Below are 26,401 nucleotides of genomic sequence, written 5' to 3'. Positions count from 1 at the left end.
TTTTTTTTTTCCAATTTAAAATACCAGTATCAGGAGGCTCAGAAATTGCTAGAAAGAATGACTGGAGGAAATAATGTAAATACAGTGACACGGCAGTCTTCTAAAATTGAGGAAAGCTGGCCAATCATTTCCAAAGTTTGTTTCTTTAAACTTTAGAGTCTAGAGATATTCTGGAAAGGATCATTTGGTTGGGATTTGTTCCCAAGTACATGGCCAGAGACCTTATTTAGTGCATGCTCCATACTTGGTCATCACCCATTTGCATGATGCCTCTTATTCAGACAATGTTCTAGAAACGCCCTGATAGGTAGCACCCTATGTGACTTCCCTTGACTCCTCCTTCAAGGCCTCCATTGTCCACTTTCTTCACCTGACCCAAGAAAACAAAGAGCAAGTCAGGATTCCTAGTAAATCCTCACTGATTCCTAATTATTTGAGAGCAATCTGTTGATATTCTAATTATGTAGGCAGCTATCATCAAAGAGAACATTAAATTATTAATAAGGATTAAATCAATATTTTGAATCTTCCTTCAAACAATTGAATATTGAATAGTAATTTTTTTAAAAAAAAAGAGTGAAATAACCAAGAAAGAGAAACAGGCAAGGAAAATAGCATTCCATCCATTAACTAGTCACTGTCTTCTCATCATTGCTTTGTTTTCTTACAGGCTACAACTTGTTCCTTGTTGCTGCCCATGAGTTTGGCCACTCCTTAGGTCTCGACCACTCCAAGGACCCGGGAGCACTCATGTTTCCCATATACACCTACACTGGCAAAAGCCACTTTATGCTTCCCGATGATGATGTACAAGGGATCCAGTTTCTCTACGGTAACTCTTATCAGTCTAGAAACAATAGATGTATACATTTATTTGCAGATGTATACATTTATTTGCAAAATTATCAGTGAATTTATCATTACCAATATTGCTGTCCTGGTTCTGTTATTAAAACCTGGGAAGACATGCCCATTTTCCTTTCTGAATCAGACCACCTGCTCAAGTAGAAAATATTCTATTCTCCAATATTTTGCAGATTCATATCTGTATTTATACCTTGCAAGGTACCTTTGATTCCCACAAAACACCTCTGACATAAGGAAGGAAAATATTTTATTCCCCATTTAACCAATGAAGAGTTTAAATAATGTGTCTCTAGTACCGTGGCTGAGGGTGAAAGTGTGGTCTTAACCAGCTTTTGTAAGTTTTGGGTATTCCTTCAACCACGTTAGTTTGCCACAGTAGAAACAGTTCACGTGACCTGTGGTAACTTTTAATCAACATCTACAATGACCATTTTAAGAATCTCTTCTTTTTTTTCTTCCAAATTTTCAATAATATTTACAAAATAATTAAATCTAACCCCAAACCAGCAAAATTACCTGCTATTAAGAGAATTAAAGTCATCAGTGTAAACACTTCTAGAGCACTTCTAGAAACCTTGCCCATGGCACCTGGCCCATCACTCCCCCTCTGGACTGAAATCTACTCTAGCAGCTAGTGTAGGTGTGGGCAAGTGCTTTGTGTTTCTTGCTATTTCTACAATGCTGAGACTAAGGGACTCGATGATAGAACGAACATGAACCAGGCGGAGAGGAAGCAGCTCAGAATTGTTTACTGTGCATGACGCCCGCTCTGCACTCACCTGAGCTGGGGGAAAGCGACAAACTCGTGGCACATCAGGGCTGCTGAAGGCTTGGCTGCTCGCTCACAGCAGCGGGACTGGGGGAAACTGGTGAAGCGACCGTGTCAGACGTCGCCCACTGGTAAAAGAGGCGAGAGATAGAGCAGAGGCGAGGATGCTGCAGGGACGGTTCGCCCCCGGAAGTGGCTCGAAGAGAAATGTGTGTCTCAAGAGCAGCCTGTCCATAGCTTGTGTAAGTTTTCCTTTGAGTCTCGCTCCCTTCCCCACCCACCCATTTCTATCACCAACCTCAAGAAACTCAAAGCTGTAGTTGAGAAGAATCTCGAAGGGTCTTGAGGATGGAAGCGGGAGGAGCAGGCCCACCCGCAAGCTTGGCGACCCCGGAGGAAGGAAGTAGGACGGCACGGTGCTGGGACCCTGGCGTAGAAGCTGAGGACTTCCTGCCCTCCCGGAGGGGACTCTGCGACTCTCCACTAGCGGGGGCGGGGCGTCAGGAAGGCCGGCCTCACAACCTTCTTCCGTTCATGTCATGACTGCAGGCCCGGGAGATGAAGACCCCAACCCTAAACATCCCAAAACACCAGACAAGTGTGATCCTTCCTTATCCCTTGACGCCATTACCAGCCTCCGAGGAGAAACAATGATCTTTAAAGACAGGTACTCTTGATATTAGTTTACACAATGTGCATGTCATGGACATTTGTGAAAAGCTGTGTCTGCAAATCGCCAAATATCCGGTTGCATTTCCAAAGGTGAAGTTAACAGCAAAAATAATAGATTTTTGGGCAGTCTGGTGTGTTTTTTTTTCCCCTACATGTTGCAGATGAAATAAATGACTGATGGATAAACACTATTTTTCCATGGTTAGTCTTGGCATGATACAGCTTCTCTTTACAACGTTGGGGGTACTTGTTCTCATAAAGATAACCAAGTAAATGTAGAAACCCAATTTATTTATTTAAAACACAAGTATTGAAATCAATTACCATATTAAGAGAGTGTTACAGATGAATTCCTTTTGGTCTGGGAAGACTTTTGTTCTGGTTACATATGCGGGAATTTGAGAGAGTGTTTACAACCTAAACCTGGCGGTAACGAAAACTGAGATAATAATTTTTCACGTCTGTGTTTTTCCAGTACATGCTTGCTTGTTCATTTGTTCATCAGTCATTTACAGCATACTCTGTATTTTTGCTTTTGTGTTAGATTCTTCTGGCGCCTTCATCCTCAGCAGGTTGATGCCGAGCTGTTTCTAACAAAATCCTTTTGGCCGGAACTTCCCAACCGTATTGATGCTGCTTATGAGCACCCGTCCCGGGACCTTATCTTCATCTTCAGAGGTAAGCCTTTCCGCAGTGAGGCCTCCCACACATCCAGGGCGGGCAGCGATGAACTTGGTGCTGCCGAGTCAGCACGATGACCACACTCGTGAATAAATACCTAAACCAAGAGGCAGCCATAATGAAACAGGAAGCAGAGCATACCCAGAGCATTTCTACTAAATGTCCCCAAATGTGACAAGTAAAAAGTCTGCGTTATCACTTATCATTACAAATTTTCTGTTTATTTTATAGCAATCGTGTCCATTTTTTCTTATTTCCTTTTAAAATTGTTTGCTGAGCAAAACATTATGACAATGTACCTTTTGAAACATTGAAAAAAATATTATCCATAATTCCCCCTTCCTAAAAGTCAACTTATTTCATATTCTCACTTTTTTCGTAGTCCTTCACCATATGTAATATGTATGTTCGAATATTTATTTTCATAGTGTATATACATTTTCATATTTTACTTGTTCTCTTGACATAAAATCATGGGCAGTTTTCCAAACTGCTGCTCCATCTTTATGGTCATCATTCATAATGGCTACACGGCACTCTACTGACACTGTTTCTGTTGTTTGATTATCGTAATTAATGCTATAACAAGGTCACTTTCTATCTGATATAAAATCTGAGTTTTCAATCTAATTCAGTGTTCCCACTGTCCTGCTTATTCGTGAAGAAATTTTAATACACTTTTCACCCAGCTCCAGATTAACAGTCAGAGGAAATACATTGCCAAATTAATTATGATATTTGGTTGGTAATTATATTCATAATTAAGAAATTAGCATCTCATAAACATGGTGACCACAGACACTAATTGATTTTTAAATGTATAAAATGAGTCTTTCTTTGTTAAAGTAAATATCTACATAATGTGAGTCCTAATAGAGTCCCTTGGATAATAAAACCATTCTTTCACTTATTCTAGGCAGAAAATTTTGGGCTCTTAATGGTTATGACATTCTGGAAGGTTATCCCCAAAAAATATCCGAACTGGGATTTCCAAAAGAGATTAAGAAGATAAGTGCAGCCGTCCACTTTGAGGACACAGGGAAGACACTCTTCTTCTCGGGAAACCAGGTCTGGAGGTACGGCTGCCATGTTTACTGACCCGTCACCCTGTGTCACACGGGCCGAGTCAGTCCCACACCACTCTCGCCAGGTTAAACCATTATCTCGTGCATTATTTAAAATGGCAAACCAGTCACATTACTGTCTGTTCCATGTCAGCCCCTGGAGGCAAGTCCTCAGGTGGGTATTTAAACTTCTCGAACGTGCTTGAGCCAACACTCCACACACACACGACTCTCACTTCTCTGGAGCCACTCTTTCCTTTCTCGGCTATTGTTGTGCCTCAGCCCTGCTAAGCCATCTCCTTTACTTTCACATGTTCGTCCTCACTGGTCTTGCTCCCAAGTCCTCTTTCTTGTCACCCCTCCTAATTTACATGGAGCCCCACCTTCAGTGGCCTGAGAGGACCCAGGAGTAGGTGCAGGAGAAGATGGAGAGAGAAGGCCGCCACTTCCCCAGTGTCTGCTCACCAGCAGAGAGGTTGACCAGGAAGCTGCTGGGCCCACGGTTTTTAAAGTCAGCCCTTTTTTGAAGGACAGGTGGAGTTGGAATATTTAGAACATATGTCGATATGAAGGCAGCTTTGACACTGGCAACATTTAAGAGCCCAGAGCCATATATATATTTGGGAATGAGACTATCTCATAGGAATCCCATACTTGAAAGGTTTAAATTAGTAGCTTTATCTGTACACACACACGCACACATATTCCTATATGTGTCATCTTTGCTTTTTGACTTCCTTATTTCTGACAATGACATTCACTACTGTCTAAATACTACGGCCAGATTCTCCCTGGTATTGCTGTTCCAGTCCCATGCCTTATATAAGGTCTGTGGTGCAATGAGGGCGTGCGACTTACCTAATCGCAAACGCACTGTACTTTTATCCCCGCATTTGGCTTGAAGTCCTTTCCCTGCATCTCTCCCTCTTGAAATTCTACCCTCTGGTCAAAGTTAACTGGAAATACCATTTAACCTCAAAGTCTCTTGGATCACCCCGTTCACAGGCATGTCTCTTCTCATGTCCCTTCATGGCACTTGATGTCTCCTTGTCATGATGCTTGGCTTCCATCGCTTAGTGTGGCCATGTAGACGTGTCCCACTTCTCTCTCCACAGTTCAGTTGTTCTTGTCTTTCATCTATTGGAACATAGCTCAAGAATAAGAAACTCATCAGTAACAGTAACAGTCATACATGATGGGAGACTGATGGGAGGCTGTTGTAGGCTAATTTTAGGATGTGTGTGGTTGGCTAGGGTGTGCCTGTGTGCAGGGGAGGTGGACTATGGAACTGGAGCTATGGGAGGGGAGAGCTATGCTTCCCCTTCCTAGCTTCAGAACCACCAGATGCCCCAATAGCATTTTAGTCCAGTAGCTATACATCAGATATTCTGGCATCCATTACCGCACTTAGCAAGTTGTCTCACCCGGGGTGGGAGATCAGTACATAGTTGTTCAATGCACAAACGTGCATTTATTTTGGTCTAAGAACACTTTCCTAATAACACACTTCTATAACAGATATGCAGTTTGTGAAATGGAAATGAGCTTGTGACTATCTTTAGACCAGGCAGCAAACGCCCTACAAGCATCCACCATGCACTCAGTATAATGATTCCTGATTTGAAAAATCTACTGGATGTTCTAAACAGACTTAAATTTTACAACTCTTGTCAATTTTTTAAGGTGTCATGATATCCATGATATCCATTATATCATCTCTGAGACAATCTCTAAGAAATACAACCTACTTAAGAGTTTGTTTTTCTTACTATGTAGCTATGATGACACTAACCAGGTCATGGATAAAGACTACCCCAGACTGATAGAAGAGGACTTCCCGGGGGTTGGTGATAAAGTGGATGCTGTCTATGAGAAAAACGGTAACTGGTTCCATCGCACTGACCTCAGCGGGGGGAGGGGGGGGCTTCTGTATCCCCTCAAAGTCATTTCCCTTTAGAGAGTGGTTTTATACAGGACTTAGGGGTGCTAAGAAACGTATAGCAGTTAAGGAATTAGTACATAGGCAGCAAATAAAACATAACACACTTAGAACAAATGAAAATGTTGCTCAAAAGATTGCTAATTCTACAAATGAAAGATGCCAAACTTTAAACACTATCTTAAATTATTTTTTAAATATTTTATTTATTTATTTATGTATTTATTGGAGAGAGAGGGAGAGAAAGTGTGGGGGGCAGAGGCAGAGAGAGAACCTCAAGCAGACCCCCTGCTGCGTGTGTATGAGAGGCTCGATCTCACCACCCTGAGATCACGACCTGAGCCGGAATCAAGAGTCAGATGCTTCACTGACTGAGCCACCCAGGCGCCCTAACACTGTCTTAAATTATGCTTAATGATGCCAAAAGGCAAAAATTATTGCCATAATTTAAATCAGGAGTAGAGTGGGGAGTCATTTATATAGAAAGACCAATGACTACCATAACTGTATAGTTATTTTTGCTTTATTATGAAGAGGGGCATTTTCCCAAACTTAAATAACTAGGATCCATCAAACCTGGAACTCATGGCAAGATGACCACTATTTCAAGTTGACAATTCAGGAGACCTGGGAAACCTGTACTTTTTTTCTTCCCTTAAACTATAAGCAATACATTGAAGCATTAGTAGGGTTTTAAACACAAATGTTGGCATGTTAAGAAACAGTGGGATGTAACACGTTGTACTCTTAATGTGAGCTGGTGTAAACGCCTCCTGTTTTTGACTCTGAAACTTTCTTTTTGGTCTTTTCCTCACAGGTTATATCTATTTCTTCAACGGGCCCATTCAGTTTGAGTACAGCATCTGGAGTAAGCGCATTGTGCGCGTTATGCCAGCAAATTCCCTCTTGTGGTGTTAAGTGTCTTTTCAGTGCTGTTATTTAAATCCTGGAGAGCATTTGCGATAATACTTCCAGCGATACCGGGTGTGGGGCACGGGGATGTCGGGGGGAAGCTTAGTTCTGTGAACGAGCTTCGGTAACTTATCTTTGAATAGATGGTATATGGACAGCGATACGTGGCTGGAACCACAGCGAATTTTAAAGTAATGGAATTCAGAGGCTGTAAGGATCACCTAATTCTTGCACGTTCCACAGAAGCAGCAGACGACAGTGTTTCCCACAACAGAAATGGGACATATGGTGTGTCAAAGACAGTTAGCATAATGTTTAAATATATTTATAAGGAAACTTTGCAAAGGCATAGAAGCAAGTCACAGTTATGTAATTAATGAATCATCTTTATTAAAAAGTATAAAATAGTATGAGAATGGGGTTTGTGGGGGCATATGGTACCACCAACAGACAGACACCAAAGGGAAATATCTGTAATAAAGATATTGTGGACAACTTTCCAAAGAAGTGATTTTGGTTTTGCACTGAGAATATTTGAATGTACATGCCCCTCTTCCTACTGACACTAGGATCAGAGTCACTCCAGATGAGAGACAGGGCCCAATGCCGAGGACAGTAGAGGTGGCCTGTGGGTTTGGTTTAATTCTCACCGTTGACCATGATTCCAGGCCTACTCTCAAAGAAGACTTTTTTTTTTTTTTTTGCATGTTCTAGAAGATAAAGAGAGCCTGTCTCTCTTTGTACTCAAACATTTCAGGTCTTCCAAAAATATTAAAGAATTAAAATGGCTATCACAGCGACCTAAGGCCACGGCATCATTCTTTCATAAATCATCTGATTCTTTAAGACAAAAGGTAGTTTTCTAGCCTGTCTCACCTAGATAATTGCTTTAATTGTCCAGTTCACCATGGATAGACAGGCTCTTTTCTGAAAATAAAAAATATATCGTATAAATTGGAAGCATGCTAAAACAGAGACATTCAAAATAAAGAAAATACCCTGCTGGACTGCAGTCCTCTTGAGGATGTGGAAATGGGTTTCTCCCTCTCCTTGGTCTTCTCTCACCCCCGTGAGGCTTGCCCTGTCCAGTACGGGGCACTCACTGAATGGGGGAATGGCCACAGGCGATCTCAGATGTGCTGGGACCTCTTGTTCACAGAAATTCAGGTAAAGAAAAGTGTATTATCTTTGCAAGATGTGTCAGGAAGCGTTTATACTGTTTATAATAAAAAAGATATTTTCAACAGACATTATTATATAGTATATTTTGTCTTTCCGTGGAATTTTAGTCTTTCCTCCCACAAAGAGGGTCCATTTAAATGACTCCTTTTTCTTGCCCGTATTTCTCAGTGAATATAACTCACTCACTGTTTTGTTTGTAGAAGGACTAAATTCAGAATTTAGCAGTAACTGTCCCAGGCCATGTTACCAGGAGCTCTGACAAGGTTTGTTCAGCCTGGTGAGGATGGGCCAGCTTCCCCAGACCGAGCTCACGGTTCTCAGACTCTCCCCCTGGGAGCAGTATTTGGAAATGAAGTGGGAAGAGCATTAGATCGAGAGCAAAGAAGATTGAGTTCTGATGCGTACCTTGAAGCTCTGGGGACCTGACTCTCTTGAGGTTTAAATGAGACTATTGCAAGTTGGTGACGTTTGGAAATATGGGGAGCCAGGGATCTCTCATGAGGAAGGCAAATGCTCTCTGCGAATCTCAGGGTCCACTGAGCTTAAGGCTAGGTCCCTTCTGTTTTCCAAAACGCTCTCCGTCCCCGTACATTTAGTAAGTGTCTGTTAAAGGTCAGGCAGCTAGGATGTTGAGATGAACTAGAAAAACTTGCTCTCTACTCCCAAAGAACTTACATCCTGCAGTGGAGGCAAAAATAATTAATTAATTTAGTAAGTTAAGTGATTTTGAGGGGAGAATGACCAGTTGCGGCAGGTGCAAGGAAGGCTGCTGATTGTTTCCTCCCAGGGCACCCCTCAAAGTCCGTCTCCGCACTGTTCATCTTCGCGGACTGTGTCATAGGATTTTCTATTGGAGTAGAAATGCCTGTCCATCCGTCTATCCATCCATCCGTCCGTCCATCCATCCATGCGGTAAATAGTAATGGAGCACCTATGCTGTGTCAGGAACTTAAGCAGATGCTGTGGATACAACGAAGGGAAACTTTATTACTTTCTTGGAGCTCAAAGTCTGGTTGGGGAGATGGGTATCAATCAAATAAGTATGAAATACGACCGTGATAAATGCCATAAAGAAAAGAGCACGGTACTCCGAGACCCTCCAGTAAGAGGGATTTTACCTACCGTGTGGAGGGGGCGGCGGAAGGACTGGCATGTGACTCTCTTCTCGGTGGTTGAGCCGGTGCATGGGAACAGGAGCTTTTTTGAGCCCCTGGATGCATTTTCACGGTTACTCTGAAAGGAGGTGGGCGCCTGTGTCTGGAAGAGCGCTTGGGGACCCCTGGGGCCCAGTGGGCTGCCGGGCATGGTCCGAGGCCCCCGTGCCCCGAGTCAGGGTCATGCGGCGGACTCGGCGCACGGGGGCAGTGCAGCCCTCTGCGCGCAGGAAGGGGCCGCTTACTCGGGTGGGTTCCTCAGGCCGGCGGCAGCTGGGAATCGCTGGAGACGCGCCTTCTGCGCCGGCGCAGACCTGCCGCGGAGGCGCGCCGCCCGGGGACCCGGAGTCCGTTTAGGAGGCCCCCGGCCACCCGGGTCCCCCGGAAGCGCTCCCCGAAGCGCGCTCTGCTGGAGGTGTTAGACGGCGGGGGCGCAGGGCCCTGAGCGCGTCTCGTCCTCGGGCGCAGCCCCGCCATTAGCCGCTTACTCTGAGCACCTGCGGAACCCATGCGAGTCCCGAGAGCGCCTCCTGCAAGTCCGCACGCAGAAGAGCGCCGGCCTCCTGGAAGGTGGGAGCTGCGGTTGCGAGAGACGGGCTGTGGCTGCGGGGGGCGGCGGGGCGCCTGCTCACCAGGCCACCAGGGGACGTCCCCGGCTGCACGGTGCTCCGGTGGCCCCGCGGGGGCGGCCCCAGCAGGGACAGGTGCTCTGGGCAGCCCTGGTCTCAGGACGAGCACGTGGCACCAGGCACGGGAGCCGGAGCCCCCGGGGCAGCGAGTGCAGCGGCCGGCTGTCTGCTGGAAACTGCGAGCGGCCGGGGTCTTGCGGCTGGGCCGGGGGCAGCGGAGGGGCCGCTCCCGGAGATGCAGCGCCTGCGCCCCCGGCATCCCTGAAACTTGGAGTCGGAAGCTCCGTCAGGCACCGCGGGAGAAAGCCTGGGACAGGGGCAGGGGGAGGCGGGGTTCAGGCGGAAACCAGGGAGACAGGGCGATTTCTGTGAGGGCTTGTTGAAGAGTGGAGGGCAGGGATTTTCAGCTCTGCGGCTGCAGTGCCGGGCGCCGCCATATTCGTCCCTCCGTCCCTCCGTCGGGGCTGGAAGCCTCCGGGGAACAGAACAGCGCCCCCAGCGGAGGGCGGGTGCCGCGCACCCAGCCGCCTGCCCTGAAACCAGTCTGCGGGTCCTCGTAGCGGCCTGTCCCCCAGACCAGCACCAAGTCCTCTGATCCGCAGGCCTGCAGAGCTTCAGCTCTAGGGGAAAGACGATCGACCTTCCTTTTACTTCTACTCATTATTTCCTTTATTATTTTTTCATTTATTTCCTTATATTTTCCAAATCCTTTAATTTTTTTATTTATCTAATTTTCATTTTTACATGAACACTTTTGTGTATATTTTTAATATTTTATTTTATTTTATTTTATTTTATTTTATTTTATTTTATTTATTTTGGGACCTAGATTCTTTTAACAAGCTGACCAAAACATACCCTGGATCTAGTTTTTCTTGTTTTTATTTTTCTTGTTAATTTTCTTCCTCTTTATTTTTTGCTGTGTGGTTTTTTTGTTGTTGTTATTCTTTTTTCTCTTTATTCATTTCTTTTCTGGACAAAATGACGAGACAGAGGAATTCACCCCAAAAGAAAGAACACAAGGTAGAACTCATGGCCAGGGATTTAACCAACACAGATAAAAGTAAGATGTCTGAACTGGAATTTAAAACAATGGTTATAAGGATACTAGCTGGGATTGAAAACACCATAGAAGACACCAGAGAATCCCTTACTGTAGAAGTAAAAGAACTAAAATCTAGTCAGGCCAAAATTAAAAATGCTGTAACTGAAACACAATCCCAAGTGGAGATCATAAAAATGAGGGTGGATGTAGTGGAGGAGTGAATCACGATACAAAAGATAAAATTATGGAAAATAATGGAGCTGAAAAGAAGAGGGTGAGAAAGGTAATGGACCCCAAAGACAGACTGAGGGAACTCAGCAACTTACTTAAATGTGATAACATTCATATCATAGGAGTCCTAGAAGATGAAGAGAAAAAAGGGAAGAAGGTTACTGGAGCAAATTATAGCTGAAAACTTCCCTAATCTGGGGAAGGACACATATCAAAATCCAAGAAGCTCAGAGGACTCCCACTGAATTTAACAGAAGCCAACCATTGCCAAGGCAGATCATATTCAAATTCACAAAATACATAGACAAAGAAAGAATCCTGAGAGCAGCAAGGGAAAACAAGTCCTTAACCTACAAGGGAAGACAGATCAGACTCACAGTGGATCCGTCCACAGAGACTTGGCAGGCCAGAAAGAAGTGAAAGGAAATAGTCAACATGCTGAATGGGAAAAATATGCAGCCAAGAATTCTTTATCCGGAAAGGCTCTCATTCAGAAGAGGATAAGAGAAAATGCATTGAAGGAGAGATGAAGAGTTTCCCAGATAAACAAAAAATAAAGGAATTTGTGAACACTAAACCAGCCCTGCTAGAAATTTTAAGGAGAACTCTTTGAGTGGAGAAAAAAAAGACCAAAAGCAACAAAAACTAGAAAAGACGAGGGAACATCACCAGAAATACCAACTCTACAGAGAACACAGTGGCATCAAATTCATGTCTAATCACCCCAAATGTAAATGCACCAATGAAGAAACATAGGATATCAGAATGAATAAAAAATAAGATCCATCTACATGTTGCCTACAAGAGACTCATTTTAGACCGAAAGACACCTGCAGATTGAAAGTAAGGGGATGGAGAACCATCTATCATGCTAATGAATGTCAGAAGAAAGCTGAGTTGTTGTACCTATATCAGACAAACTAGATTTTATTTTTTTTTTTTAATTTTTTTTTTTTTAAGATTTTATTTATTTGACAGAGATAGAGACAGCTAGCGAGAGAGGGAACACAAGCAGGGGGAGTGGGAGAGGAAGAAGCAGGCTCATAACAGAGGAGCCTGATGTGGGGCTCGAACCCATAACGCCGGGATCACGCCCTGAGCCGAAGGCAGACGCTTAACCGCTGTGCCACCCAGGCGCCCCAGACAAACTAGATTTTAAAACAAAGACTGCAACAAAAAATGAAGAAGGGCATTATATCATAATTAAGGCGCTTACTCATCAAGAAGATCTAATAATTGTAAATATTTTTGCCCCCAACTTGGGAACACCCAAATATATACATCAATTAATAACAAACATAAAGAAACTCATTGATAATAGTAATAGTAGGGGACTTTAGCACCCCACTCACAGCAATGGACAAATCATCTAAGCAGAAAATCAACAAGGAAACAATGGCTTTTAATGACACACTGGACCAGACAGACTCCACAGATATAGTCAGAGCATTTCATCCTAAAACAGAAGAAGACACGTTCTTCTCGAGTGCACATGGAACATTCTCCAGAATAGATCACTTACTGGGTCACAAATCAGGCCTCAACCAGTACAAAAAGACTGAGATCATACCGTGCATGTTTTCAGACCACAGTGCTATGAAACTTGAAGTCAACCACAAGAAAAAATTTGGAAAGACCATAAGCACGTGGATGTTAAAGAGCATCCTACTAAAGAATGAATGGCTTGACTAGGAAATTAAGAATTTAAAGAAATACATGGGGAAGAAAATGAAAGCACGACAGCCCAAAACCTTTGGGATACAACAAAGGCAGTCTAAAGAGGGAAGTATGTAGCAATACAGGCCTATCTCGAGAAGCAAGAAAAGTCTCAAATACCCAACCTAAACTTACACTAAAGGAGCTAGAAAAAGAACAACAAATAAAGTCTAAAGCCAGTGGAAGAAGAGAAAGAATAAAGACTAGAGCAGAAATAAATGATACACAAACAAAAAGAAAACAGTAGAATGGGTTAACAAAACTAAGAGCTGTTTCTTCAAAAGAATTAATAAAATTGATAAACCCTTAGGCAGAATTATCAAAAAGAAAAAAAGATCCAAATAGATAAAATCATGAATGAGAGAGGAGAGATCACAAACACCCCAGAAATACAAACAATTATAAGAGAATACTATGAAAAATTATATGTCAACACACTGGGCAACCAGGAAGAAATGGACAAATTCCTAGAAACTTACAAACTTCCAAAACTGAAATAGGAAGAAATAGAAAATTTGAACAAACCCATAACCAGCAAAGAAACTGAATCAATAATCAAAAATCTCCCAATAAATAAAAGTCCTGGGCCAGATGGCTTCTCTGAGGAACTCTACCAGACATTTAAAGAAGAGTTAATACCTATTCTTCTCAAACTGTTCCAAAAAATAGAAATGGAAGGAAAACCTCCAAACCCATTCTATGTAGCCAGCATTATCTTGATTCCAAAACCAGTAAAAGACCCACTAAAAAAGAAAATTACAAGCTAATATCCCTGATGAAAGTGGATGCAGAAATTCTCAACAAAATACTAGCAAATCGAATTCAACAGTACATTGAAAGAATTATTCACCATGACTAACATGATCAAGTGGGATTTATTCCTAGGCTACAGGGACGGTTCAATATTCACAAATCAATCAACGTGATACACCATATTAATAAAAGAAAGGATAAGAATCATATGATCCTCTCAATAGATATAGAAAAAAAGCATTTGACAAAATACAGCAGCCTTTCCTGATCAAAATCCTCTACAAAGTAGAGATAGAAGGAACATACCTCAACATCATAGAGTCCATATGCTAAAGACCCACAGCTAGCATCATCCTTAATGCAGAAAAACTGAGAGCCTTTCCCCTATGGTCGGGAACAAGACAGTTATGTCCACTCTCACCATTAGTCTTTAACGTAGTGGTGGAAGTCTTAGCCTCAGCAGTCAGACGACAGAAAGAAAGAAAAGGCATCCAAACCGGCAAGGAAGAAGTCAAACGTTCACTATTTGCAGATGACATGATACTCTATGTAGAAAACCTGAAAGACTCCACCAAAAATTGCTGGAACTCATACATGAATTCAGCAGAATCGCAGGGTATAAAAGCAATGTGCAGAAATCTGTTGCATTTCTATGCACAATAATGAAGTAGGAAAAAAAGAAATCAAGGAATCGATCCCATTTGCAATTGCACTACGAATAGTAATATACCTCGGAATAAATCTAGCTAAAGAAGTAAAAGATCTGTCCTCTGAAAACTATAAAACACTTATGAATGAAATTGAAAAGGATACAAAGAAAGGGAAAAACATTTCATGCTCATGGATTGGAAAAACAAACATTGTTAAAATGTCTATACTACCAAAGCAATCTACACATTTAATGCAATCCTATCAAAATACCACCAGCATTTTTCACAGAGCTAGAACAAACAATCCAAAAATTAATATGGAACCACAAAAGACCCTGAATAGCCAAAGCAATTCTGAGAAAGAAAAACAAAACCAGAGGCATCACGATTCCAGATTTCAAGCTATATTACAAAGCTGTAGTCATCAAGACAGCATGGTACTTGCACAAACACAGACACATAGATCAATGGAATGGAATGAAGAGCCCAGAAATGGATCCTCAACTCTGTGGTTAACTAATCTTTTGACAAATCAGGAAAGAATATCCAATGGAAGAAAGACAGTCTCTTCAACAAATGGTGTAGGGAAAACTGGACAGCCACATGCAGAAAAATGAAACTGGACTACTTTCTTACACCATACAGAAAAATAAATTCAAAATGGATGAAAGACCTAAATGTGAGACCTGGAACCGTAGAATTCCTAGAGGAGAACACAGGCAGAAACCTCTTTGACCTACAGCCACAGCTGTAGGCAAGGGGGGAAAAGCAAAAATGAACTATTGGGACCTCGTGAAGATAAAAAGCTTCTGCACAGCAAAAGAAACAATCAGCAAAAGTAAAAGGCAGCTTATCGAATGGGAGAAGATTTTTGCAAATGACCCAACTGATAAAGGGTTAGTATCCTAAATCTATAAAGAACTTACTAAACTCAATACCCCAAAACCAAATAATTTAGTTACTAAATGGGCAGAAGATGTGAATAGACACTTTTCCAAAGAAGGCGTACAGATGGCCAACAGACATGAAAAGATGCTCAACATCACTCATCATCAGGGAAACACAGATCAGAACCACAGTGAGATCCCACCTCACAGCTGTCAGTATGGCTGAAATTAACAAGTCAGGAAACAACAAGTGTTGACGAGGATGCAGAGACAGAGGAACCTCTTACACTGTTAACAGTATGGAGGTTCCTCAAAAAGTTAAAAATAGAGCTACCCTATGTCCCAGCAATTGTGCTACTGGGTATTTACCCAGAGACACAAAGATACTGATTCAAAGGGATACAAGCACCCTGATGGAGAGAGCCCGAATGTCCATGGACAGATGAATGGACGAAGAACATGTGGGATATATATATATATATATAGTGGAATATTACTCAGCATCAAAAAGAATGAAATCTTGCCATTCGCAATGACATGGATGGAGCTAAAGATATTATGCTAAGTGAAATAAGTCAGTTGGAGATGTACTCACATGTGGAATACCTAATTGTGGAGCTTAAGAAAGAAAACAGATGAACACATGGGAAAGGGGAAAAAGGAGATAGAGAAACAAACAATAAGAGGCTCTTAATGATAGAGAATAAACCGAACCTCATGTGGGGAGGTGGGTGGGGGATGGGCACTAAGGAGGCACTTGCTGGGATGAGCACTGGGTGTTGTATGTGCATGACGAATCACTGAATCGACTCCAGAAGGCAATATCTCACTGTGTATTAACTAACAAAATTTAAATTGAAAAACAGTAAAAACACAAAGAAGCGCTCTTTGCAGTGCTTCTGAGAAATTATATGGGTGTTGCTGGCGCTCAAAGCTTTCTGGCAAGATCTGGGAGCATAGTGTCTACACCCTCTTCCGGAAGATTCATAGTACGTGCAAGAGTATTAAAGGCTACCAATAGTCCTGTGGCAAAGAAACTGTTTAACCTTGTTGAACAAGATTTCCCAAACATATCTGAACATAGAAGATTATTTTCTTTCACTCTCATTTTTAAAAAGATGCTTAACTGGATTTCAGAAAAAACTTCCTCATTTGCTTGCATCGATCGATCGATCGATAGAATTATTTTCCAACTTCCGTCTCTGCTCCAGTCTCAGTTCCAAATTCCCAGTTTGATTGGTGTTATCTGGATCAGTGTCCTCCTGTTGTGGCCATGACATCAAATTCAAATTATACCCTATGTCTGTTTGCAGCTCCCCAAGGGGGGTGAGAGTCATCTTTAAGGAAATCTCCTTGTGATCTCCTGTAGTGCATGTCAGCTCACACACGGAGAGCCCATTGGCGCAGATGTTCACGAATGACATGCGGAAACCAAAGGACTTCTTGAGAAGTGACCACAGATGTTGGGGTACAAATAAGAGCTGATGTCCAGCCTCCCTGAAGTGGAAGGTCACCCAGAACAGCCTCTGCACTGGGGTGGGAAGTTTGAAACTTGGCACAGTGAATCCATAGTCCAGACGCGTTGGGACCAGGAGCAACTGACAAGGTCCCGTGCTGGGGTGACACAGTTCGCCCCGGAAATTGTCCTGGGAGGATTTGCATGTCAAATTAAAATTAGTGTTCTGGATCTGCCTGTGCTCGCGTCAGAATAAAAATGCTGAAACATCCAGAGCAGAACCTCACAGAAAGAGGCAGCTACCTTGCCTAGTCCCAGTCACAGGAAATAGCCGGATTTTGAGGATTTTTGCAAGACTGAGATTTACAGTAGTTCCGCTAGGTGGCACTGGCTACACTCTTTTGAAAATGATGACTTGTTCAGATAATTGGATTAAGTCTCAGAACTAGGGCTTTGTTTGGTGTAGGGTGAGGAACTTGGCCCAATCACCGATGGTTTCATTCCTGACAGTGTGCCATTGATTTTCAAATAAGGTTTGTGTCCCTGTCACTCACCGCTCAACTGTAAAGCTTCCTTACCGGAGTGGGAGTCAGAACCATGTGTCCTGCCAGGCTGCCGAGAGTGCAGCAGGCCCCTTGGAGCGAGAGTTTGTGAGTCATCACAGGCCCCTGGGTGACAGACTTGAACATAGACCACAAGATCCACAATGTGCACAGAGCACAGAGCTGCCTCGGAAAGAGGGAGCGAGAGGGAGCTGACAGCCAGAGGGAAGAAACCCCTAAACTCTTGGGCCTACTTCCTGGGACACTCACCTCTTAGGGGAAGAGAATGCTTAAGGTTTCCAAAGTTTCTTTCTCTCACATGACTTAGTTTTGCTAATTTTGGGGGACTATTTATACCTTATATTCTGTAGTGTGCCAAATGCAGATCTCAAATTCCTCCCTGCTCGTAAAGAACTCTTACTTAACCTGAAAGGACAACATTATGCCCTAACGTCATGCACTGAGAGAAGGAAAATTTCTCTTCCATACATTTTGAATTCATTAGAACCATTCTAGAATCAATCATTTAAAAATGTCACCACACATCAACTGAGTGAGAAACCATGGTGGCGTATGTGATGTCCAGCCAATCTGTGAGTCCCTTAAGTCTCGGTTGTCATGGAACTGGGCTTGCGTGAATCAGAACCCACCTGCTAGACCTTAACAGTTCTTTAGAAGTGGACGTCTTACTCTTCCCATGTTCCTAGCTTCACGTTGGCTTAAAGGACATCATCCAAGCATCCTCAGCGATGTCCCTGCCTCCTGCACCAAAAACATTTGCAATCAGTAACTGCAAGTGTGTTTTGGTTTGTTTTTTAGTATTTACATATTCTAGCAAAATTCGTTTACTTGACAGCCTTCCCTTTGCTTGAATACGCTGAGTGCCAAAAGCCCAGTACTGGTCACAGAGCAGTTCACGGGACCCTTCCAATCCTGACTGACAAGGACTTGCTGTCTGAGGTTAGAGGCACGGCCTTTCTGGTTGTGGACCTGAGCCAGCCTGCGCCTCACTTGACGGGTGCCCAGTGGCTTGTGCCTATGTTTGCAAAGCCGTGCAAGGGAAGGGGATCCTGAGAGCTCTAAGTACCTCTGAGCACGCGGGGAACAGTGTGTACACTTATGTTGGCCCTGGTTCTGGAAAGCTGTGGTCTGGATCCTTTCCAGCTGAGCAGAGGACTGGCACAGGGAACCATCTGTGCCTGTTGCCATGCTCCTTGTCTGAGTCCACTGCTCAGACGTTATCCCTTCTAGGTGGGATTCCCTGCTGAGTAGTTTATTGCCTATTTCAGAGGGAACTTCTGAGCAACAGCATGGTACGTAAAGGCCAAGGAAGCAGGGCAATGGGGAAGTGAAATGCTGGGCGATATTGTACAGTAACAGTAATGGAGGCAGAGTATTTGAACAGCAGAATGACTCAATTATGTGGGATTCGCCAGAAAATGAATGAATAAGTCAGAGCTATTTTACTGGAATTGCATTATACACTCTGTATACATACCATGCCTCTGCTTGATATTTACATTTAAGTTCACAACATTTCCTGCAATCTTCCAATGCAGCAGATTTGGGGGTAGGGGAACATGGCAATATTGTATGTCCTCTGTTTACTGAAGACGAAACAATTAGAGGAACCAGTTAGACCATCGGCTTCAGGTCTTTCATTTTACAAATAAGAAACTGAGGCCAAGAGAGAAGACACCATCTCTCCGAGATCGTACAGTAATGTTGGAGGTTGGTCCGTGAGAATCATCCCACCTTTCTCCTGCTTCCACAGGCCAGGGCGCAATGTGTTGAGACACCCATTGCTTATCAAGGGTTGTGAAATAGACTCACTTCTTCCAAAGGAGACCACGACTGTGATGGTGCACGGGGGCTGCGTCTGCCTCTCTGACCTCGGCTAATGGCCGCGCTCCGCCAGATTCTCCACCTTTGCGGCTCGTCCTCTCCCCACAGCTGAGGTAGGTCACTTGATTTTGACTGACCTTGGGAGAGATTGAGGGAGGCCCAGCTCAACTGCGTGGACTCAGGGAAATATTTTCTCTGCCAGAACAACTTTGGCTTTGCCTCCCATTTTGACAACCCAGTTTCTGTGTTTTTCTCGAGTTGGGAGTCCCCACTTTTGCTACAAACCATACCCCTCTTCATTCCCCATACCAGAGTCCCTACTTTTTAATGCTCTGTGTCCAGTGCATTCTGTTTTCTTTTTGCCAGATCTTGGGTAACTCAACGTTGGGTTCTTGCCTCAACCCAGAGGCTGGGTCCCCCTGTTTGCTAATGAGGGGCTGGCCTTTTCCTTCGGTGAAAACATAAGTACTGAGACACATACAACTATCTCAGTTTTGTTTGGTCTATCAATTTTCTTCCCTCTCTTGCTCTCAGTGGTCAAGCTGGCTTCTTCACGNCTGGGCCCCCCCCCCCCCGCCCAGGGGGGCCCACTCTGGACAGTGTCAGCTCAAAGCTGGTTACAGCCCCTCTGCTTCTTCCAGCTCTATCAGTGTCACCTCCCAGAACGTACCGGTTCTGGGACCCTCTCCAGGCCACCTTGACCCAGAGCCTATGCCTGTGCCCGACATCGCTGGGGCCCCTCTTTCTACCAGATTGTTCTTCTCTTCCTTTCTCTGGCTTTGTTTGGCAACACATAGGAAGGGACGCCCAGGCCTGTAGACCATCCACACCCACTGTATCCCGTAGCCCCTGGCCACCACTAGGGGCGACCCCGTCATTGAGGGGTCCATCCTTGGTAGATCAGCCAGTGGAGGAGGCCCACCCTGGCCTTGGCAGTGGGGAGTGACCTAGATCAACCCTGTGCAACAGAAATAGAACCAATTCGCATACATCATTTTACATTTTATAGATGCCTCATTAATCAAACTAGAAAAAAATAGGTAAAATAAGCTTTAGTGATATGTTTTATTTCAGTCAATATATCTAAAATATCAGTATTTCAAATATAATTAAGGTTTTGAAAAGTTAAAACTGAGATGTTTTACATTGTGTTTTTCGTACGAAGTCTTTGGATTCCAGTGTGTATTTTACGCTTACAGCAAATCTCAATTCTGATTATAGCCTCGTTTCCTGTGCTTAGTAGCCCCCTTTGCGAGCAGCTGCGAAGGACACAGAGCAGGAAGGAGAGGACGCGGGCGCCGGCGGTCACACCCCTGCCCCTTGGAAGACAGAGGAGAGCAACGGGGACCCTCCGTGTGTGGTACTGTCGATCCCTTCACTTTCTCTGTAGCTGTTAGCCGCCTTTTTTTTTTTTTTAATGATTTTTTATTATATTATGTTAGTCACCATACAGTACATCCCTGGTTTCTGATGTAAAGTTCGATGATTCATTAGTTGCATATAACACCCAGTGTACCATGCAATACGTGCCCTCCTTACTCCCCATTACCGGCCTATCCCATTCCCCCACCCCCCTCCTCTCTGAAGCCCTCAGTTTGTTTCTCAGAGTCCATAGTCTCTCATGTTTCATTCCCCCTTCTGATTACCCCCCTTTTCTTTATCCCTTTCTTCCCCTACCGATCCTCCTAGTTCTTATGTTCCATAGATGAGAGAAATCATATGATAGTTGTCTTTCTCTGCTTGACTTATTTCACTTAGCATTTTCTCCTCCAGTGCCGTCCATGTTGCAGCAAATGTTGAGAATTCGTTCTTTCTGATAGCTGAGTAATATTCCATTGTATATATGGACCACAGCTTCTTAATCCAGTCATCTGTTGAAGGGCATCTCGGCTCCTTCCATGATTTGGCTATTGTGGACAATGCAGCTATGAACATTGGGGTGCATATGGCCCTTCTCTTCACTACGTCTGTATCTTTGGGGTAAACACCCAGTAGTCCAATGGCTAAAATGGCACCCAGTAGTCCAATGGCTAAAATGGCTAAATTNGCTGGGTCATAGGGTAGTTCAATTTTTAACTTTTTAAGGGACCTCCACACTGTTTTCCAGAGTGGCTGTACCAACTTGCATCAACTTGCATTCCCACCAACAGATCCCCTTTCTCCACATCCTCTCCAGCAATTGTTGTTTCTCGCCTTGTCTTTCTTTGCCATTCTAACTGGCGTAAGGTGGTATCTCAGTGTGGTTTTGATTTGAATTTCCCTGATGGCTAATGATTTTGAACATTTTTTCATGTGTCTGTTAGCCATTTGTATGTCTTCATTGGAAAAGTGTCTGTTCATATCTTCGGCCCATTTTTTGATTTGTTTATTTGTTTCTCGTGTATTGAGTTTGAGAAGTTCTTTGTAGATCTTGGATACCAGTCCTTTATCTGTGGTGTCCTTTGCAAATATATTCTCCCATTCCGTGGGCTGTCTCTTAGTTTTTTTGACTGTTTCCTTGGCTGTGCAGAAGCTCTTTATCCTGATAAAGTCCCATAAGTTCATTTTATCTTTTATTTCTCTTGCCTTTGGAGATGTGTCGTGAAAAAGGTTGCTCTGGCCGATGTCATAGAAGTTGTTGCCTATGTTCTCCTCTAGAATTTTGATGGATTCCTGTCTCACATTGAGGTCTTTCATCCATTTGGAGTTTATTTTTGTGTATGGTGTGAGAGAGTGGTCAAGTTTCATTCTTTTGCATGTAGCTGTCCAATTTTCCCAGCACCATTTATTGAAGAGACTGTCTTTTTTCCACCGGAAGTTTTTCCCTGCTTTATCAAAGATGAGTTGCCCAAAGAGCCGAGGGTCCATTTCTGGATTCTCTATTTTGTTCCATTGGTCTATGTGTCTGTTTTTGTGCCAGCACCATGCTGTCTTTGTGATCACAAGTTAGCCGCCTTTTGTCTTCACTGTATTCCAAATCTAGCCCCGACCTCCTGAGAACCCTCAGCGCCCCCTCCTGCGTCCTTCCATTACTGCAGCCCACCAGCCCTTTGCCATCTCCCTCCCAGGTACAGATCGTGGAGGGGCGGTGGGAGGAATCCACCGGGCAAGTCCACCCCAGCGAGGATCAGTGGGTGGGGAGGCTGCCCCCAGCGGCCAGAGCTGAGAGTATAGATGCACAGGTCGCCATTTGTGGAACACGGTGCCTCGGGGCAACACCTGCCCTGCCCCTGGGATGCTGGCGTGTGACCCGCACGGAGACTCGGCCTCTCTGGGTCTCAGTAACAGACATAGTAACAGTGACGGACCTCCAGGCTCTCTGGGGTCCCACAGCTGTTTAAGTGCTTGACATGTAGTGATTCTCTATGTTCGTTGCTCCTTTATACGTGAACAGCCAAGCACAGAGACACTGAGAGCCTTGTCCCGAATCGCACAGCGGGTGTGCAGAAGCCTGGAGGTCTGAATCCACACACTCAAGCTGAAATAATGCCTGCGTAGCACCTCGTAGATTCCTGGGCACATAGCAGGGACAAGTGATAGCCTCCAGGGCAGCGAGGAAGAGCTGGTCGGGGTGGGGGGACATGCAGCGCGACCTCAGACCAGAAGCTGAGGTCACGCTGTGGGTTTGCAGCTGGGAGCTCTCCACATGTCCTGCTCACACCGTCCGGGGGCCGCTTCCCATCAGTGTAGTCCAGTGACTCAGTGTTTCTGGATCCATTCTGCTTCTGGAGGGCACGGGATTCTGCGTTAGAACTTCCGAGAACTTGTGCTACAGAGTGAACACTAAAAACATCAACACCCACTTCTTCACCATCTGAGTCCTGCCTCCTTCCGGTTCTGGGCAGAGTGAGGCTTCTTCCTGTGGCGGGGAAGACCGTCTGGTCAACCACTGTCCTGTCCATACCATGAGCGGGGATTAGCTCGGGAACACATGAGCTTAGACACAAGGAAGAGTACCCAGGGCGGGTCTATTATTACTCACCCGTGAAATGCATCTAAGGCTTATTGGAAGAAATAGTTTTCCTTTAGGAGAGGTCTTCTTTAGGCTGGTTTCAAATGTGATCTGCATTTCCTAGAAGTCCCTAGGGGAGAGACCCAGCGGCTTCTCAGTTGTAAGGAAGATTAGCCAGTCATCAAGGATTTCTCCCAAGGAAGGGCAAGGACGAGCTGGGATGTCGGAGGCACCTCGCTCTGGGGCATAGCCCAGCAGAGCCTGCAATCCTGCTGCGTCCTCAGGACAGGCACGAACGGAGCATTGGCATCCTAAACCCATTTCCTCCTGCACTCACACCCCCCGGCCATGCCACGTGACTCCGTCGGCTGAAGCCCACGTAGTCCTATTTTCCAACCACGTGCCTGACTTTATTTCCGGCATCAGCCACTGAATCAGCTCTGAGCATTCATACCAGAGCCGAGCACACCAAATCCCTGGGTCTAATCCCATTGTTTTAAAACCGTACGGCGTAGACGTAGTCATTCCGTGGACAGCACACTCACATGGCCTCACCCTTCGGGTCCAGCAATAGGCCTGTCTCCCGCTGTCTGCAGGATGCGCTGGCCCATCTCTTCACCCGTCTCCAGCCTGATTTGACAGCTGGGGCCGTCAGTTCCTGAATTCCAGCTCCTTGGAAAAGGAAGAAGGTATGTTAAGGCGTTTCCTTTGGCAGAATAACCACTGCTGATGCTCTACTTAGTGGGAAGAATTAAGACTTCGGTCCTGGGGCAGAAACACACCCTGTGGCGGCGTGTTTTACACCCGCTGCATGCCTGTTCCCAGACATGATGTCACGATCGTCAGAATTGAGTCAAGCGTGGGAAGGCCCTCGGTCTCTGCCCTTGAGGCTAGTTCCCATAGTCAAAGCGCTGGGAGACAGGCACACGACCGATGATAAGACCATCGCCCAGATTTCTTAGAGCCAAACTTAGCTTTCAGAGTTTTGTTCATTGCTTCCTCTGCGACACACAGTCATTCTGTGTGTACAGCAGACGACTTTGCTTCCTGAAGTTGTTGGTGTATTTCTCAGAGAAGAAGTGAAATGAGGTGTAGTGTAAAACTGGGCCAAGCCACCCAAGCATGGGGGGTGGTCCCTGCAGCCCGAGCTATGGCGAGTTGGTGACTGGATTGCATCATCTCCAGGCTGGGCCAGTTGTACCGCCTTGAGCGCATCTGGCAGCCAGTCATTCTGTTCAGAGAGGGTCATAATGACCACAAAGCTTCCCAGGTTCCTGGTCCTCTGACTCAGAAAGACCTTTGTACCTGAGGTGCTGCCCACAGCCTGGAGGAGGGTCTTGCCCACAGGACACAGGAGTTACAGGAGTGGAAAGAAGACAGGATACGGGAGAACATGAGGGTCCCTGGGGAAGAGGACGACAGTGCTGTTGGCAGCTCTTTATCCTGCTGTCAACGGCTGTGCCCACAGGATGCTGGGCAAGTGTGTCTGCCCCAAATCGGGCACACATGGGAGGCATGGAAGTGGGACGTGCTGTGTGCATGCTCGGCAGGGGGAGGCTGCGACCCTGTAGTCCTAAAGCACGGGCCTTGGGAAGGGTACCCACATCCTGCCATCTTCTCCAAGCCGAGGGCGGAGCTCTGTGCGTGAACCGGCTTATTCTTCCCCACACGTAAACCCAAGTTACCCTCAAGGAGCTACTGGTAGTCAGTAGGAAAGAAGGAAGGCACAGCGAGCTCGCTCACTGCATGTAGAGCTGAGTTCCTTCATCGAAGACCATCTTCCGTGTTCCCGTAGTGAGCCACGCTCCGTCCTTTGTAGTCGTCAGTGGTCCTGTGAAGCCTGTTCCTTCAGGGCCCGCGACTTCTGTGTCAGCATCTCCCGGCTGTTAGAGCGGGGAGTTCGGGAGGGTTCTGTTGTTACAGGACGGCTGAGCCCGTACAGACTTGACAGAGAAAGTGGAGCCCCAGAACAAGCTGGAGCTGGTCATTCACTTGTGGTTTAAAGAATGACTAATTTATAGGAGAAAAGAAAACCAATTACACTGTAAGTAAATTTTATTACAGGGAAAAGTTTTAAAGCAAATGCTTAATTTTTTTTTTTTTTTTTAAAGATTTTATTTATTTATTCAACAGAGATAGAGATAGCCAGCGAGAGAGGGAACACAAGCAGGGGGAGTGGGAGAGGAAGAAGCAGGCTCATAGCAGAGGAGCCTGATGTGGGGCCTCGATCCCATAACGCCGGGATCACGCCCTGAGCCGAAGGCAGACGCTCAACCGCTGTGCCACCCAGGCGCCCCTAAAGCAAATGCTTAATTAATAACCCGGGCTTTTTTGCTCCACACAGCAATTCGTGGGGGGATAGGGAGGGACCTGGTTTGCCATCACGCTCCTGTGCCGATGAGTGTGCTATGACCCAGAAGATTCAGAGCAAGATGATGAGGACACAGACACAGTTAGTCCTTGGACAATGTGGGCATTAGGGGCGCCCACCTGCCCCAACAGAAATCTGCATATAACTTTTGATTCTCCCCCAAAACTCAACTACTAATAGCCCAGTGTTGCCAGAAGCCTCAGGATAACATGAGCAGTCAATGAACATGTATTTTTTTTATTATAAACCATATTCTTACAATAAAGTCAGCTAGAGAAAAGAAACTGTAATTAAGAAAATCACAAGGAAGAGAAAATGCATTTACAGATGTGCAGGTGTATTTACTGAAAGGCAGGCAGGTATAGGAGGGCCGCTGGGGCTGAGCCAGGACAGGGACGGGCTGCGCGGGCTGCCGCCGGTATAGCTGAGCCCGCCTCGCAGCTGCGGCCTCCCGAGTGCCCGCCTGGAGGAGGGTGGGGGCCTCTCGCCCCAGCGCAGCCCCAGCAGGTCAAGAGGACCGCGGTGCCCTGTACAGAGCCGGCTGGCCCCTGGGCGCTCTCCTTGGCTACAGTCCAGGCACCTGGCAGCCTGCGGCCCTGCCCCTCTCCTCCCCAGTGCGCGGGGGACAGCGTGTGGGACCCCTGCGCCCATGGCCTAGTAAGATCCCGGGAGCCTGGGTGCGTGGCTGTGAAGAAAGGCCTTGTTGCTTCTGTCTACTCAAAGAAAGTGGGGAGTGCCTGGTGGCTCAGTTGGGCATTGGACCCTTGGTTTCGGATCAGGTCACGATCTCAGGGTCCTGGGATGAAGCCCCTCGGTAAGGCTCGACTGGGCCTGGAGGCTGCTTAGGGTATGCTCTCTCCCGCTCCCCCTGCCCCTTCCCCCTCCCCCTCATGCACTTGCCGCAAACTCGCACTCTAAAATAAATAAATAAAAGTGTGTAAGTGGACCCGTGCAGTTCAAACCTGGTCCTTCCACGGTCAGCTGCAAGCCCCTAGTCTAGTGGGGCTCCAGGACCTCCTCCTCTTGCGGCCAGCAAGCGTTAGTGGAGCGTGTGAACCTCACCATCCCGAAGTCTTGCGGGCACAGCAGAGCACAAAGCAAGAAG

The 26,401-nt window shown here is 45.4% G+C and overlaps 1 protein-coding gene across 2 annotated transcripts in view; it reads left to right on the top strand.

Annotated features, from left to right (window-relative positions):
- MMP13 (matrix metallopeptidase 13) overlaps positions 1-8,143 on the top strand; it is a 13,651-nt gene extending 5,508 nt beyond the window's left edge. The window contains exons 5-10 of one of the 2 annotated variants that reach the window (XM_002922016.4): positions 671-832; positions 2,186-2,303; positions 2,853-2,986; positions 3,906-4,065; positions 5,830-5,933; positions 6,810-8,143. In XM_002922016.4, coding sequence (XP_002922062.3) covers positions 671-832; positions 2,186-2,303; positions 2,853-2,986; positions 3,906-4,065; positions 5,830-5,933; positions 6,810-6,910 — 779 coding nt within the window. In that variant the 3' untranslated portion in view covers positions 6,911-8,143. The remainder of the gene's footprint in view (positions 1-670; positions 833-2,185; positions 2,304-2,852; positions 2,987-3,905; positions 4,066-5,829; positions 5,934-6,809) is intronic. The other variant, XM_034665649.1, reaches the window with a different exon arrangement.
- Positions 8,144-26,401: the final 18,258 nt, after the last annotated feature.

Source organism: Ailuropoda melanoleuca, chromosome 8 (genome assembly GCF_002007445.2).
Source record: "Ailuropoda melanoleuca isolate Jingjing chromosome 8, ASM200744v2, whole genome shotgun sequence".
Classification (NCBI taxonomy): domain Eukaryota; kingdom Metazoa; phylum Chordata; class Mammalia; order Carnivora; family Ursidae; genus Ailuropoda; species Ailuropoda melanoleuca.
This window is presented reverse-complemented; position numbering and strand designations above follow the sequence as displayed.